The 17453-nt window shown below is 38.3% G+C and overlaps 1 protein-coding gene across 1 annotated transcript; it reads right to left on the bottom strand.

The window, feature by feature from the left end:
• Positions 1 to 358: 358 nt before the first annotated feature.
• CENPH (centromere protein H) lies at positions 359 to 17453 on the bottom strand. Its single transcript, XM_081090222.1, has 9 exons — positions 17265 to 17453; positions 14931 to 14986; positions 13662 to 13710; positions 13250 to 13324; positions 11995 to 12051; positions 8944 to 9007; positions 8557 to 8608; positions 6811 to 6974; positions 359 to 1264 (listed from the first exon to the last, which is right to left on the bottom strand). Exons 1-9 carry the CDS (start codon positions 17339 to 17341, stop codon positions 1172 to 1174), a joined length of 687 nt encoding a protein of 228 aa, XP_080946348.1. The 5' UTR covers positions 17342 to 17453; the 3' UTR covers positions 359 to 1171.

Here is a 17453-nt window from a genome sequence, read left to right as displayed (position 1 = left end):
CAGCTCCAAATTAATAAAAGCTCAAATTAGAATTTACAAAAGATGGAATGGGATGAATAAAAAGTGGCAGTTTTGCCGAAACCGGTTTGGCTCAGTGGATAGAGCGTCGGCCTGCGGACTGAAAGGTCCCAGGTTCGATTCCGGTCAAGGGCATGTACCTGGGTTGCGGGCACATCCCCACTGGGGGATGTGCAGGAGGCAGCTGATTGATGTATCTCTCTCATCAATGTTTCTGACTCTCTATCCCTCTCCCTTCCTCTCTGTAAAAAATCAATAAAATATATTTAAAAAAAAAAAAAGTGGCAGTTTTGTTTTTTAATTGAAAAGCAAAATTTGTGTTTTTTTAATTTGTTTTTTTAATTTATAAAAGTTATGCATGATAAATACAAAAGAAAAAAGTCACAATTCTTCTAAATATGTTTTTCTTCAAGGCTGAGGTGCATTTAAGTCTCTTTAAAGATGTAGATGGAGTGGGGAATTGAGATGTTGGTCAAAGGGTACAAATTTATAGGTAGAATTTGAGTAAGTTTTGGATATATAATGCATAGCACTGTGATTATAGTTAACACTACTGTATTATATATTTCAAGGTTGCTAAGATACTAGATCCTAAATGTTTTCACCAAAAATAATTATGTGACACGATGGAGATGTTAGCTAAAGCCATGGTCAATTCAACATTCTGTACACCTTAAACTTATACAACATTATGTATCAATTATATCACAATAAAAAAAAAGTTTGTAGCCAGATAAATCTAAAATAAGAATTATTTGAATAAAATACAACTGGCAGTCATAAAAATAAAGATGTGGATATACTTTTCTAATTTTTCTAGTATTTTGGTTGACAAAGAAATGCATGAAGGTATTCCAAATGAGAGTTGGGACTTCTAGGGATGTAGAAAAAATGTCCACACTGAGCGGAAAGCTGGATTAGATGATGTCTTTCCAGACCTTTGCAAAGCTAAGATCTTCAGATTTTTTTCGAGGATGCCAGTCACTTTAATGATCATATTTAAAGCAATAGATTCCATATCATAGTGTTAAGCTTTAAAAAAAAAGCTGTGTATAATAGTTATAAAAACACCGAAAAAAACACATTTCACCTGAAATTTACTATTTAAATGACATCAAAGACAGAAACAAGTAATGCCAAAACAGAATTCTTATTAGATCATGGTGAGATTCTTCTCAAGCTGCAGAACAGTTTCCTTTAAGGCAGAATCCTCTGCCCAATTGACTTTACTCCCCAAAATGAGGTTCTGTAATACAAAAAAATTTTTTTTTTAATTAAAGTTTTAAGCATTTTTTAACTTTATTTTTATTGTTGACAGTTACAGATGTCCCTATTTCTCCCCAGTTTACCCACCTCCACCCATCCCATGCCCTCCTCATTCCCTCTGGCCATCACTACACTGCTGTCTATGTCTATGGCTATGTATATACTAGTAGCCCTGCGCACGAATCCATGTGCCAGTAGCTCTCCGCCTGCTGCCCCGCCCTCGCTGCTGCCCTCCTGTAGCTCTCCACCACCCCACCTTCCTGCTGATCTGTGATGCAGTCTTTATGCAGTCGGCTGTTATGCTTCATGGCGTAATGACCATTTGCATATTACATCTTTATTATATAGGATAGTCTTTGTACTTTTAAAATTTTAACAAGCTTTGCCCAGCTGGTATGGCTAAGTGGTTGAGCACTGACCCATGAATGACCTATGAACCAGGAAGTCAGGGTTCGATTCCCGATTATGGCACATGCCTGGATTTCGGGCTCCAACCCTGTGGAGGTGTGTAGGAGGGAGCCAATCAGTGATTCTCTCTCATCATTGATGTTTCTAACTCTCCTCTCCCTTCCTCTTTCTGAAATCAATAAAAAAATATTTTTAAAAATTTAACAAGCTTTTAAAAAAATCCTCTTTCACTGACCTTATTACATAATTACCAAACTGGGTATGAAAATTTACTCTCTGATCATGAGAAAAACTAGTAATAAATTTTGTGATTTTTTTATTTTTTTTTTTACTTCAGAGCAAGAGGTGGGAAGCGAGAAACACTGATGTGTGAGTGGAACATTGATCAGCTGCCTCCTGCAGGACTCCTACCAGGGGTCAAGCCAAAACCTAGGCACGTGTCCTACCTGGGAATCGAACCAGCAACCTTTTTCATGCATGGGACCATGCCCAACCAACTGAGCCACCCCCAGGGCAAGTAATACATTCTTGTATCCTCATTTCCACTTTCAGCAGGGTTCAACCTTGATTCCCATAATGCCAGGAGAATTTACAATGCTAACAATTTTTATGCTTTATCCATTTTTGTGGGTAGTTTTACATATTAAAGATACTTGCAGAGGAGAACCAAGATGGCGGCATAGGTTAACGCCGGAGTTTGCTGCTTTGAACAACTACTTCAAAAGTGAAACTAAAAGACGGAACGGACATCACCCAAAACCACTGAAACGCTGGCTGAGTGGAAGTCCTACAACTAGGAGGAAAGAGAAACGCATACGGACACTCAGAGGAGGCGCAGTGCTGAAGTCAAATTCTGAGGTGCGGAGTGCGCGGAGCGGGCTGGCGGTGGAGGGCGTGGTTGGCGTTTTCAATCGGGAGGGAGTCGCAGACTCTGAGCTCCAGATACAGGCGAGTCTTTAGGGACCCAGACTCAAACGGGAGAAGCGGGACTGCCTGGCTTCGGTCAGAGCGAGTGCAGCTTTCTCTCCGAGCTTTGCAGCGGGTGCTGGGACTCAGAGAGGCAGAGCCCCTGGGGACAGGACTGAGAGCCGCCATCACTGCTCTCTCCGGCCCACCCTATTGATCCTGTGCTACCCACCCCGCCCAAGCCCTGCACAGAGGCATTTGCCGGATAGCCTCAGGCAAACGCCAGATTAGCACCTCCCTAGAGGACAGAAGTTCTCTCACTGCTGACACAGCTGATTCTCATAGCCACTTGGCCTGGAGGTCAAACCCTCCCTGGTATTAGCTACAACAATCAAGATTTAACTATAAGACTGCAAACAAAGACCACTAGGGGGTGCATCAAGGAAGCATAATAAAATGCGGAGACAAAGAAACAGGACAAAATTGTCAATGGAAGATATAGAGTTCACAACCACACTTTTAAGGTCTTTCAAGAACTGTTTAGAAGCCGCCGATAAACTTAATGAGATCTACAAGAAAACTAATGAGACCCTCGATGTTATATTGGGGAACCAACTAGAAATTAAGTATACACTGACTGAAATAAAGAATATTATACAGACTCCCGACAGCAGACCAGAGGAGCGCAAGAATCAAGTCAATGATTTGAAATGCAAGGAAGCAAAAAACACCCAACCGGAAAAGCAAAATGAAAAAAGAATCCAAAAATGCGAGGATAGTGTAAGGAGCCTCTGGGACAGCTTCAGGCGTACCAACATCAGAATTATAGGGGTGCCAGAAGATGAGAGAGAGCAAGATATTGAAAACCTATTTGAAGAAATAATGACAGAAAACTTCCCCCACCTGGTGAAAGAAATGGACTTACAGGTCCAAGAAGCTCGGAGAACCCCAAACAAAAGGAATCCAAAGAGGACCACACCAAGACACATCATAATTAAAATGCCAAGAGCAAAAGATAAAGAGAGAATCTTAAAAACAGCAAGAGAAAGAAACTCAGTTACCTACAAGGGAATACCCATACGACTGTCAGCTGATTTCTCAACAGAAACTTTGCAGGCCAGAAGGGAGTGGCAAGAAATATTCAAAGTGATGAATACCAAGAACCTACAACCAAGATTACTTTATCCAGCAAAGCTATCATTCAGAATTGAAGGTCAGATAAAGAGCTTCACAGATAAGGAAAAGCTGAAGGAGTTCATCACCACCAAACCAGGATTATATGAAATGCTGAAAGGTATCCTTTAAGAAGAGGAAGAGGAAGAAAAAGGTAAAGATACAAATTATGAACAACAAATATGCATCTATCAACAAGTGAATCTAAGAATCAAGTGAATAAATAATCTGATGAACAGAATGAACTGGTGATTATAATAGAATCAGGGACATAGAAAGGGAATGGACTGACTATTCTTGCGGGGGAAGGGTGTGGGAGATGCGGGAAGAGACTGGACAAAAATCGTGCACCTATGGATGAGGACAGTGGGTGGGGAGTGAGGGCGGATAGTGGGGCGGGAACTGGGAGGAGGGGAGTTATGGGGGGAAAAAAGAGGAACAAATGTAATAATCTGAACAATAAAGAGTTAATTAAAAAAAAAAAAGATACTTGCAATGGCAGCCTACATTATGGGGAAAAGGTAACAGCTGTTATCTTTCTGGGCCTCATCCTCCAGAAATTCTGTTTCTTTGTTACTAATGTTGTGGCCCCACCCCATAACAAAGAAACAGATTTCCAGAGGATGAGGCCCAGAAATCAGGATTTTAACAAGATTCCCAGGTGATTCTAATGTGCAGCCAAGGTTGAGAACCACTGTTCTAGGACAAACAACAATTTAAGCCTAAGTAATATGTCGTATTTTTAAAAAGAGGTACAAGAAGAGCTTAGTTCTTAGTTCTTGCAAAGTTTCAAGACCCTGAAAAAGGTGAAGAACATTTTCTTGTGGTAGACAATGGAGGAATGATTAAGGTCATAATTAATGAAAATTCTGGTCATTATTCTTTGAAAACCCATAGCTCAATGATACTGAGTTACTAATTGAAATATTGTTAAAATCAATTTTAAAGAATAAGTGGTAGCCCTAACCGGTTTGGCTCAGTGGATAGAGCGTTGGCCTGCGGACTCAAGGGTTCCGGGTTCGATTCCGGTCAAGGGCATGTACCTTGGTTGTGGGCACATCCCCAGTGGGGAGTGTGCAGGAGGCAGCTGATCAGTGTTTCTCTCTCATAGATGTTTCTGACTCTCTATCCCTCTCCCTTCCTCTCTGTAAAAAATCAATAAAATATATTAAAAAAATAAAGAATAAGTGGTATATTATTACATATAAAAAATATATAAAACTTTGGACTATATAAGGCAAATTCTTGCTACAAATGAATAAAAGAGCTTGTGTATATAAATTCAGTCAAATTTACTAAGGCAGATGGAAGTAAGCTTTCAAATATGACAACCCCCAAAGGCTGATCTTCCTTTTGGAACAAAGAGAGCTCCCAAGTTAGTCAAATCTATGTTGTATTAAACATTGCAATGAATTCATTAAACCAAGATTAACAACAATTTTGAGAATATAAAAATTAAGAAATGCAGAATAACGGAAGTAGCAAAGCAGTAGGAAGGAATATGTGCCAAAGAAAATGAAAATGATTCTTTACTTGTGCAATCTTCTACTTGAGGTTAGCCTAAGGCAGTGGTCGGCAAACTGCGGCTCTCGAGCCACATGCGGCTCTTTGGCCCCTTGAGTGTGGCTTTTCTACAAAATACCACGTCCGGGCGTGCATGTACAGTGTGATCGAAACTTCGTGGCCCATGCGCAGAAGTCAGTATTTTGTGGAAGAGCCACACTCAAGGGGCCAAAGAGCCGCATGTGGCTCGCGAGCCGCGGTTTGCCGACCACTGGCCTAAGGGATTTGATTATTTCTAATAGAATCATCCACTGCAACTAAAAAGTAGGTGTAAGACCTGGGGAAGAACCCTAGCAGGTTTGGTTCAGTGGGTAGAATGTTAGCCTGTGGACTGAAGGGCCCCGAGTTCAATTCCGGTCAAGGGCATGTACCTTGGTTGCAGGCTCAATCCCTGGCCCTGATCAAGGTGTGCGTGGGAGGCAACCAATCGGTGTGTCTCTCTGTCTCTCCCCATCCCTTCCATTCTCTCTAAAAATCAATGGAAAAATAGCCTCTGGTGAGGGTTAACCAAAAAAAACAAACAAACAAACAAAAAAAACTGGGGAAGAATTTCTTATGGTGAGACATTAAAACCTCATTTTCTACAAGGACATGCTTTACACATAATATGCACTTGTTTCACATATAATAGTTTAAACTATGCATCTTCATAATTCAAAACTGGTAATTTACGTATTTCAGCAGTTCCAGAGACATTTTATAATTCAAAAAGTAGTTTAAAAAACCCCTCCAGAATAAAGAAATAGGACACTTACGATTTAAAACTTGACATGATAACAAGTACCTACATTTATTAACATGAATGTGTTTAGTTTTCACAACCACTCTTTCTAAACAAGGAACTGATGCTTAGAAGTTAGTCATTTGTTCAAGGTCAGCAACTATTCAGTAGCAGTCAGGATCTTAACTCTAGATTCCCATCAGCCCATCCATATTTTCCCCCAATCCCCAACTTGCAGTCTAGTGCTCGCCATCATTATATCATTCTGCCTCCACAGAGCTGCTAAAAGTCATTCCATTTAAATTGCCATAATGAAAAAGCAAAGCCTTAAACATTAAATATACATGGATTCCAGATATATGTAAACAGACTAATTTTCAGTACAGAATTTTTTTGTTTTGTTAATTCTACTGTGAGGATATTTTTTCCATTGATTTTACTTTATTGTTTAGAGAGAGTTTGGAAAGGAGGGAGGGTGGGGAAAAGAGAGAGAGGGAGAGAGAGAGAGAGAGAGAGAGAGAGAGACAGACAAAGATGTGCATGCAACCCAGGTATGAGCCCTTGACCAGGAATCAGCCTGAGATCCTTCGGTGCACGGGCAGATGTCTATCCATTGAGCAACACCAGCCAGGGCAGTACGGAATTATTTTGTCAAGATCAAAGACTAACTGCAAGTAAGTCTGAAAGTAACAGAATCAATCATTTTTTTTTTTTTAAAGTTCTTTACCTCCCTTCCTAGTTTATATACACTTTACCTGGACGACATGTTGAATAACTGTAGTAATTTGTATCTCCTTCTGTAGCTTTTGTTGTAAGGTCTTTATCTTGTCTGAATTTTCCATACTGGCCAAAGCATCTTTCTCTTTGTTCTTTTCAGTCTGTATTTCTAAAAATTTACTTTCTGAAGCTCGTTTTAATTCTGTGAGGTTAAAAATAAAACAATATACTATATATGACAACTCCTACAAACGAGAATCTTTAAAAATTATGGTTATTTCAATAAAGAAAATTTTTTTAATAAGGAGCATTTTATTTTATTTTTATTTTTATTTTTTTAAAATATATTTTATTGATTTTTTACAGAGAAGAAAGGAGAGGGATAGAGAGTTAGAAACATCGATGAGAGAGAAATATCGATATGCTGCCTCCTGCACACCCCCTACGGGGGATGTGCCTGCAACCAAGGTACATGCCCTTGACCGGAATCGAACCTGGGACCCTTCAGTCCGTAGGCCGACGCTCTATCCACTGAGCCAAACCGGTTTCGGCATAAGGAGCATTTTAGGTTGCAGTCTATTTTGATCTGAATATGACTTCCCTGGTATAAAATACCAATATTTTAATTTTATATTTAGCAATGCAAATGTTCGAGGTTTGTATGTATGATAATAGCTGTTGACAAGTGTTTGAAGTGACATTGTGTCAAAGAGGAGCTACTCTGGGTACCCAAATAGGCAGGAGATATATATATATGTAAGCAAATAGTTTTCCTCCTTCATTTTCAAAATGACATATCACCAAGAAAAATTTTCAATGAAAAGTAAGGTTCCCTTCACCAACCATTTTTGTAGTTCCTGGTATGTTCTAAGAATTAAACTATTTGAAAACATAAATGGCATGCCGCGGAAACTTGACATTAATGTATCAAAAGTAGGCTGGAATGCAATGGAAAATATTAGGCATCCAAAGGATAATTAGAACTGATGACCAAGACTATTTCTGACCCTGGCATTACTTATAATCAGGCAAATATGTATATTTAAAAATAATGAATCATGCCTACACTGTTAAATGAAAAAAAGCATTGTACAACACAGAATAAAGTGATACCAATTTTTCTAAAAAAATAAGCACTGAAGACTGATTATTTCTTGATGGTAAAATAAAGTTAACTTTTCCTATGTATACTTTCTGTTTCCAAATTTTCTACAGAGAATGTGTACTACTTTTGAAATATTTCAGTAATTTTAATGCAAAAAGCCATCTAATGTTAAAAAGTTAAAGAGCCATATGTATTAATCGACCATTTGAAAATGACGTATAAATATGTCTAACTGTGGTCACACATGAAGGAGGCCATGCCTTTCCCATGATACTTTTCTGTATCATTTGATCCCCCCCCCCGAGAATTTATTAATTTCATGATTTAATGTTCTAAACAACAAAAATATATCAAGCAAAATACATTTTATGTAATACTTTTAAAATTGCCACATCTAGCCCTAGGCGATTTGGTTCAGTGGATAGAGCGTCGGCCTGTGGACCGAAGGGTCCCAGGTTCCATTCACTGATGTTTCTATCTCTCTCTCTCTCTCTCCCTTTCTCTCTGAAATCAATAAAAATATGTATATTTTAAAAATTGCCACATCTAAAATTTTAGGAAAATTTAAAATTATTAAGAAATGTCTAAGTAGCTGAGAGATGTGGCCTCATCAATCTCCATAGTAAGTAAAAATGTGTTATACAAAAAACAAACAAACCACCAAAACTGTTCTACATACCAAATCTCTTCTTTTTAACATTGAGCAGTTTTTCCTCCAAATCCCAAGATTCCTGTTAATAGAAATAAAAAAATTAAGAGACATTACCTAAGAACAAACCTGTAATACTTACATCACTGAATTTTATCTTAGTTCATGTTTTCTAAAACTCCAGTTATTAATTCCTTCATTTCCACACATCAAGAGACGAGACAGTAACTTAAATTATAAACACTTAGCAATATTAGTGAAAAATAATAGAGTTATAAAAAGAGAGAGAAAACTTAAGGACAGTGAATTTCAACTATACCAGTCCCTTTGAGCAATTCTATTTAATCATACATAATACAGTTACCAGCAAGAAAGTGTTACTGAAATCATGAGAATGCATTAGCAGCCTAAAGTTACCTGCTGTAATTTCATTATTATTTTATTTAGCTTTAATATGTGTTTCATGTTGTCCATGAGCTCACTGAAAAGGAATAAAAAAATAGATTAACCTTAGTTAAAATAAATCTCATTAATGAAGGAATCAAGTAGTACATATTTACTTTTATTAATACATTTCGTAGAAAGTCATCACTTGATGTAAATTAAATTTTTGTTTAAAAGTTGAGATGCAGCCCTAGCTGGTCTGGCTCAGTGGATAGAGCGTCGGCCTACAGACTGAAGGGTGCCAGGTTCGATTCTGGCCAAGGGCACATGCCCAGGTTGCGGGCTTGATCCCCAATGGGGGATTTGCAGGAGGCAGCTGATCAAAGATTCTCTCTCATCATTGATGTTTCTATTTCTCTTCCCCTTTCTTTACTCTCTAAAATCAATAAAAAATTTTTTAAAAAATTTTAAAGTAGAGATGCATTTTCCTAGAAAAAAGTTTGGTCACAGACAATAAAAAATATCAAATTGAAGCACGTAAGAACATTTCTAAAAATGTCATTTTTAGGGAGAAAAAAATTCCAAAAACTTGCTCATAAGTTGCTTTTTGTAAAAAAAACACACACAACGCCGAAACCGGTTTGGCTCAGTGGATAGAGCGTCGGCCTGCGGACTGAAAGGTCCCAGGTTCGATTCCGGTCAAGGGCATGTACCTGGGTTGCGGGCACATCCCCAGTGGGAGATGTGCAGGAGGCAGCTGATCGATGTTTCTCTCTCATCAGTGTTTCTGACTCTCTATCTCTCTCCCTTCTTCTCTGTAAAAAATCAATAAAATATATTTAAAAAAAAAAAAAAAACACACACACACAACTTTATTTCACTTTTTGTTAATCCCCACCTAAGACTATTTTTTTCCATTGATTTTTACAGAGAGAGTGGAAGGGAATGCTGTACATTTTATGGGTTTGACAAATGTATAATGACATGACTCCACCACTACAGTATCATACAAAATAGTTCACTGAATCAGCTGCTTTTTATCCCCATTTCTTCAATGAATATTTCTGAGTGCTTACAACATACCAAGAGCTGTGCCAGGCTCCAGGAATGTAAAACAGAATAAAACACAATACCTGTTTTCAAAGAGGAAAGAACCTGGTGCGGGAGAAAAATAAATGTACAACCGTAGTACGGTTTCACGACAACCAGTAATGGATGTGAACCACTGTAAGAATTGCGCAGAGTGAAGCAAGGGATATGAATCTTAAAGGACAAGAAGTAATTTAAGTCAAGTAGTTTGGAATGGCTAGAGCCAAAGGTGTGAAAAACAGTTTTACTTCAAAGTGCCACAACCCCTTGAGAGGCTTGTTAAATGTAGACTGCCAGCTGCTCTCCCCACCAACTCCCACCCACCCCCACACCTTGGATTTTAGATTCAGAGTCAGTAGGTTTGCGATGGGACCAGCAGTGTGATCACTGTGAAAGTGCAGTGCGGAGGCTGAAAAAGGAATGTTTACAGAGATGTGGAAGATTTTCTACTGGTTATAGCTATGCTTGATTTTAAAGTTTATGATGAATCTGTCCTGTGCCTCCTTTAACTCAAGAATTTTTTTTTAACACATTGCGGGCCAGTAGTTTTATTGCTAACTTTACCCAGTGGCCAAATAAGTTTCTATTTGAACGAGTACAAAAAATGTTTTACATAAATGTTAAAGGCACGCCTTAAAATAAAATACCCATTGCATTTTGAAGTTATTTATTACATGTTCTTACAAGTTAATGTCTTTTTAAAGTATGATACTTTCTAAAACACTGTGTAATATGAAAACACGAGAATCCTTGTGATCCGTCCGCAATATATAGGGTGTAATGTCACAGGAAGGTCATAGCATCCTGCCACCAGTGAGGAGTAAGCACAAGTTGCTTTTGGATGTGTTATACACAGAGGACCCATTCTTCAGGTGCTCTGCTCTCTTCACACCCAAGGAATGTTTTAAGCTCATTTATGGGGAGCAATAGTTGATGAGCTCAAATTCAGATTTTAGGATTTATGTAACCCTGGATTTAAATGGAATATGAGGAGAATGTGTATGAGTCTGAACTAAGATAGGAGAAGTACCCAGATCCATCTCAGTATTTTTCTACTCTCATGGGAGGGGATTTTACATAAAAAATTTTTAGATCTTTGGGAGATAAGATCACAGGTAAGGCTCCTAAGGCAAGATATTTAGAACCAGATTATAGAGGACCTTGACTGCCAGAGTCTTTTTTTTTTTAAATATATTTTATTGATTTTTTACAGAGAGGAAGGAAGAGAGATAGAGAGTTAGAAACATCGATGAGAGAGAAACATCGATCAGCTGCCTCCTGCACATCTCCCACCGGGGATATGCCCGCAACCCAGGTACATGCCCTTGACCGGAATCGAACCTGGGACCCTTCAGTCCGCAGGCCAACGCTCTATCCACTGAGCCAAACTGGTTTCGGCGACTGCCAGAGTATTTACGTTATATTCCTTGGCAAATTTATATATACAAGCTCATGTCTGCCAATGAAAAATAAAGAGTATACTTTCTATCTATCATTGGGGTGTTGTTGGATTAAATGAAATAGCATTGTTCCTGATTTTCAGTAAACAGTGCACAAAATTAACTTTCAAACCTTCCTTCAAAATAATCTGGTTAAAACCTAAATTGCTTCTTAGCATTGCATTATGAACAAGATGTCAGCAGGACTATAAAAGCTGTTGTAATGCTGAGTGAGGAAAGTCCACAAAAATTCCATCACTTTTCCTATTCCCCAGATAAAAGTGGTTGGCAGTGATAGTTAATTTTAAAAAAAATCATGAGCCCTGGCTGGTGTGGTTCAGTTGGTTGGAGCATTGACCTACAGACTGAAAGGTCGAGTGTTTGATTCCAGGTCAGGTTGCATATGGGAGGCAACCAATCAGTATTTCTCTCTCTCTCCCCCCTCTCCCTTCCTTTCTCTCTAAAATCAATTTTAAATAATCAAGAAACAAAAGTCAATATGCAGATACCCCTTCTTATTCCCATCCTTACCAAATGCAGGGAAAAAAATAAGTACCTAGTCTGAATGTTACTCTCCTCCAGGTTTTTTCTCAGTGCCCTTGAAAGTTGCATCCTATGAGAGAGGAAAAGCTTGCATTACAAAACATAGGTAACATTTATGGTACACTGAAAAGAAAATTTTAAAATGTGACAAGTTAAAGATTGATTTCTGTTTAAATATAATATAAAACATAAGTAGATTTAAAACAGTATTGTATGGGAAATACTTGGTAAATAAATCACAGAAATATGAAGTAACACTGAGACGGATGGGACTGTTGCATGTGGTTGTGCATTGACAGGCTGAGGGGCTGAGTAATCCAGCCTGAGCTTTGTTCCCGAAGCCATCCACCTTGGTGCCAGGAGGAAGCAACACAGCATTAAGGCACTACAGAGAGCAACAGGGCCTGAGATGGAGAGTTAGGGAATACAAGGCCACACTGAACTGTGAACTTGACATATGCCTACATACCAACAAGCTCCATAAATCACCTTCAAATTCAAACAGCTAATAATTAAGTAAAAATAAAAAGGCAATCAGCTCAGCAATATTAGAGCCCTTCCCTTCTGTCACACACAAGAAAATTCAGTTCACTAAAAGGAGATCTCTTAATACCTCTGAAGTCACCTTAGTTAAAAAATATGATCTATATAACAAGCCAGCATATGAGAGGAGGGGAAAAGCTCACTGTTAGAAACAATTAAAAGTGCTTTAACTACTTTTCAATTAAACATATAAAGAAATTCATCTGAGAAGGCCAGAAATATAAGATAGTAATTTTAAAAGTCATTCACTTAATTGAGATTAGTCAGATCACAAAATCTGTAAGAAACTATGTTTATTTTACTAACAATGGTATACCAACACCTAGTGTAAAGCTTAGGACATAACAAGCACTCACGTATTTGTTGAATAATTTTATATATAGATGCAAAACTTATAATTAAAAATATACTTTCTTTAAACTTGATGACAATTCTTTTACTCAATGGACAGTTACTGGAATAATCAAATCCATGTAATCCTTTCAACACTGAATGGGATTTAACCTCACCTTTCTATTGCCTTGATTGATATTTCCTTATTAACCCTCTATTATGTAACTTCTTCAAATGAAGATACTAATGAATGATGTAACGTCTCTCAAGGATCAAAATTTGTGTGACCATTATCTAATCATCATTTTGCTCATTTAAAGTAAATTATTTTCTCCACCTTGAGCCATTTTGCATTCAGTTCACAATGCTTATACCCTAAATGTAAAAATTACCTGTCCAATGCAAGCTTTTTCATTTCAAAAGCAATTTTCACCTCTTCGATTTCATTTTCCAGGTCTTCAATTTTACTATCAAAGAAGCATAAACAAACGAATTTCAGCAATATCAATAAAAGTCATTATTGGAATAAATGTTAAAACCTTTGAAAAAAGTAAAATGCCTCTATCTAAAAAAAGTATTCTATAGACTCGCCACACCAATACACTTACAGATTTGGTAAACTCTTGAAATACTGATAAATATCTTGTTAAGGGGGAATGCCAAAGTGCTAATAGGATTACATCCTGTGTCAACAAATTCTCAATACATGCATGACAAATTACTTGGGGGAAAAAGAGGGGGGGGAGCAAAGTTAGAAGATAGATATTATTGTTAAATATTAGTAAAAACCACAAATAAAGTTACGTTTCAATCTGCTTTTCTGGAATGATTTCTTCTGGAGTTTTTTCTTCATCTACAAATAAATAATTTTTTGAAGTTAGTAACATTTTAGAACAGTGCTGTCCAGAAATATAATGTAAGCCACAAATACAAACCAAGTATGTAATTTTTATTTTCTAGTTTCTACATTACAAAAGTAAAGAAACAAATAAAAATAATTTTAATATACCTTACTTAACCGAATAGATGCAAAATAGTATCATTTCAACATGCAGTCATTTTAAAATTACTAATGAAATATCTCACAAGCTTTTCTTCTGTGCTTATTTTACATTTATAGCCCTTCTCAATGAGGACTAAACACATTACAAGTGTTCAGCAGTCACAGAGCAGGTGCCTACCATATTGGACAGAACAACGTTAGAATTATAGAAAATAAAAGGGAGTAAAAAATGAACAAGAGCAATATTAAAAAATTAACTGTATGTTTGTACAAATTAAAATTTTAAAATATCATGGACAATTATATTAAAAAACATGAAATACTTAAGAATCAATTTAACAAAATATGTGTATGACCTCTACACTGAACAATACCAAATATTTTAATGGAAAGATATACCATGTACATGTATTGGGAGAATCAATATTGCTAATGTAGCAATTTCCCCCATATTGATCTAAAGATACTAATAAAATCCCAGTTAAAATTCTATCAATTTAGCCCTGGCCAGTGTTGCTCAATTGGTTGAGCACTGTCCCATGCATGGAGAGGTCACCTGTTCCATTCCTGGTCAGGGCACATGCTCAGGTTTCAGGCAACCAATCGATGTTTCTCTCTAGCTCTCAAATCAATAAACACTTATTTAAAAAAAATCCCAATTATCCAGTGCTTTTCAAAGTGTAGGTCTCAATAAAAAGCAACAAAAAACAAAGTATAGGTCTCAGAGCACTTGCTTCATAATTATCTGATCTGCTAGTTCAATCTTCAGGTTGTTGATGGTATAGCAAATTCTACGATTCCTTAAGCCCACCGGGATTTCTCAATTCCCTGATCAACAGAACTTAACTGCCTTGTGCATTGTTATTTAATTGTTTAATATCTATTTCCCGAATCCCTAACTAATTCCGATGGGCAAGGCAAGCTGCTTTTTGCCTTCTTACATGGTATAGTATAGCATTATTATGTCACTCCTATTCCCCAAGTAAATAATTTTTTGTAAAGTTTATTTTCACTAGAGTAGTGCTCATCATCAAACTAACAAAACCTTATCTGAAAATGCAAATACTTACTTGCATCAACCATTGATTTATATTCCAAGAGTTGTTGTTTTGTCTGTGCCCTCAGCCTGAAAACAGATAAAAAAAAAGAGAGAGAAAATCATATATTTATTGAGGTTCTACTCATTACTGTATGATAAAGCAACTCATTTTTGGGGAGTTAATGCAACAAAATAAATATAAATAAACTCAGCATTAAAGTCTTCTAGTTTGGCCTCATTTTATTTAAAATGGCATACAGAACTTTAGGGCCTCAGAGAAAAACAACAAAATGGAATACAGTGGAAAACAGCACCTTGAGGAAAAGTTAAAAATTTGATATTTAAATTTTTTTCACTTTATTAAATTTATTGGGGTGACATTGGTTAATAAAATTATATAGGTTTCAGGTGTACAATTCTAGAATGCATCATTTGTATTCTTTATTTTTTTTTAATTCATATTTTTGGTTAATCCTTATCTGAGAATATGTTTCCATTGATTTTTAGAGAGAGTGGAAGGGAGGGGGAGAGAGAGAGAGAGAGAAACATCAATGTGAAAGAGACACCGATTGGTTGCCTCCCCCACATCCCCAACCAGGGCAGAAATGGAGTCTGCAACCGAGGTATGTGCCCTTGATGGGAATCTAATCCATTGAGCCAAACTGGCTGCGCTTAATTTATTCTTAATGGGCCACAGTGAAGTGAGTGTTAATGAGTACTGCTACACTAAGAACTAGATCAAAACGGGGAAATCACAAACACTAATGAGTTACAACCAGATTGTAACATGCTCGGGAGATCCAGAAAAATAACAGGAATACTAATCTTTGGACAGGTAAGTAATTCAAAGTTTCTTATCTGGATTCTACCTAATTCAAAATCATACATAAAGTAAGTAGAAAAGCTATGGGTAAATGGGAATTAGCTATTAAGTTGTACTTACAAGACGTTTGACACTTCATAGTAGTTTCATAAATCTGAAACTGTTGCTTTGTCTTTGAATCACAAAGAAGCTAAGAAACATTAGACAACTTCCTAAATCTCCATGCACAGTACCTTGTTTCAAAATTCCAAATGAAAAGAGCAGTTTATTAGATGTTAATCAGGCTGGCGTTTCTAAGACACACTGAAAGGATCGTTCCTTTTTAGCTGAGATGGGAAAGCTCTTATGTCTTTAATGTTTTAGCATTTTACATGGCAAGTAGGAAGGAATTTTTAAAGTGAGCTTTATTAGCCAAAGCCTTTCAAAGCAGCGGTGAACCTGAAAAAGTCACAGTGCTTATTTTTAAAAACCCGCTTGTTATAATTTAGAAGAGTCTGCCACCTTCTTTTGTAAAGGACCAAGGAGCAAGTATTTCAGGCTTCGTAAGCCATCTGGTCTCTGTTGTAAGTACTCTACTCAGCCCTTGTAGCAGGAAAGCTATATTTCAATAAATACTTTACTTAAGTTGGGGCAATAAAATTTGAATCCCATTTAATTTTCATGTTATTAAATATTCTTCTTGTAATTTCTCCCTCAACCCTTAAAGACATAAAAACTATTCTTAGCTTGAGGGTTGTCACACAAAAACAGGCAGCAAGGTGGACGTGGCTGTGGTCTGCCCACTAGTTTAGAGGACTGATGTCCCTTCTCATCACATCTTCCCCTAATGACGGCGTAGTGGAAAGGTTTACACATCACCCTGGTGGCGTGGCCTGCGCGGCTCAACTGGCCGAACTTCGCGGAAGGCCGCTGGTTGGGGTGCGGTCGGGGCACAGACCCAGGTTGCAGGTTGGATCCCGGGTACCGGGTAGAGGTGCCTGCGGGAGGCAACCAACGGATGTTTTTCTCTCTCACATCAATGTTTTTTATCTCTCTCTCCTTCTCACTTCCTCTCTAAAAATCAATAAAAACATTTTTTTTTAAAAAACGTTAAACGATCAATGTTAAAGTATATTAAAAACGTCACCCTGTTGGCAGAAAATACAAATGAAGCTTGTGGATCGAAAGGCTCATAGCTATAAAGGGGCGGGACAACCCACGTCCAGCAGCTCAGGGCTTGGGCGCACCCCACAGCCCTCTGAAAACCGGGGCACCCAGGGTGAGGGGATGAGAAAGGGAGGGGAATGACAGCTTCGAGGGCTCTCGGGCCGACTTCTCACTGAACCCCTTTAGCAACCGCGATCGGAGGTGTCATTTCTTTCCGCTCCTTTTCCAAGACGAAGAGCAGGGTTTACGGGGCTTAATCTAACGACGCTGTCACGCAGCCCACCAGGGACCAAGCCTGAATTTGAAATATTCTGGCCATTGAGCGCGGAAGGCGGAGCTCTCGGTGCGCCGGCACCGGTCCGGCCCGGCCCGGCCCAGCGGGCCAGCGGGAACAACCTGAGCAGCAGCGGTATGGGGTCCTCCGCGGGGCCCGCGGGCTCGGCGGCGCCTGGCTCCTCGGGCTGCGGCTCCATCCCGGCTCGCGCGAACACCTTCCCCGCAGACGCCGTCTGAAGAGGCCCCGTTTCCCGCCACCAAACTGACGCCCGGAAGGGGACGCAGCGCCGGCGCGTCTCGTCCCGCCCC

Source organism: Myotis nattereri, assembly GCF_964212035.1.
Source record: "Myotis nattereri genome assembly, chromosome: 4".
NCBI lineage: Eukaryota > Metazoa > Chordata > Mammalia > Chiroptera > Vespertilionidae > Myotis > Myotis nattereri.
The sequence above is the reverse complement of the archived record's forward strand: the minus strand, read 5'-3'. Positions and strand labels throughout refer to the sequence as shown.

Bases quoted from the DNA above. Each gene is read 5' to 3' on its own strand.
- CENPH (XM_081090222.1), bottom strand. From the start codon at position 17,341: ATGGAGCCGCAGCCCGAGGAGCCAGGCGCCGCCGAGCCCGCGGGCCCC. The intron at 13,711-14,930 runs GTAAGTATTTGC...ATTTATTTGTAG, and splicing joins TAAATCAATGGTTGATGCAA to ATGAAGAAAAAACTCCAGAA. The intron at 13,325-13,661 runs GTAACTTTATTT...CTTCTTTGATAG, and splicing joins CCAGAAAAGCAGATTGAAAC to TAAAATTGAAGACCTGGAAA.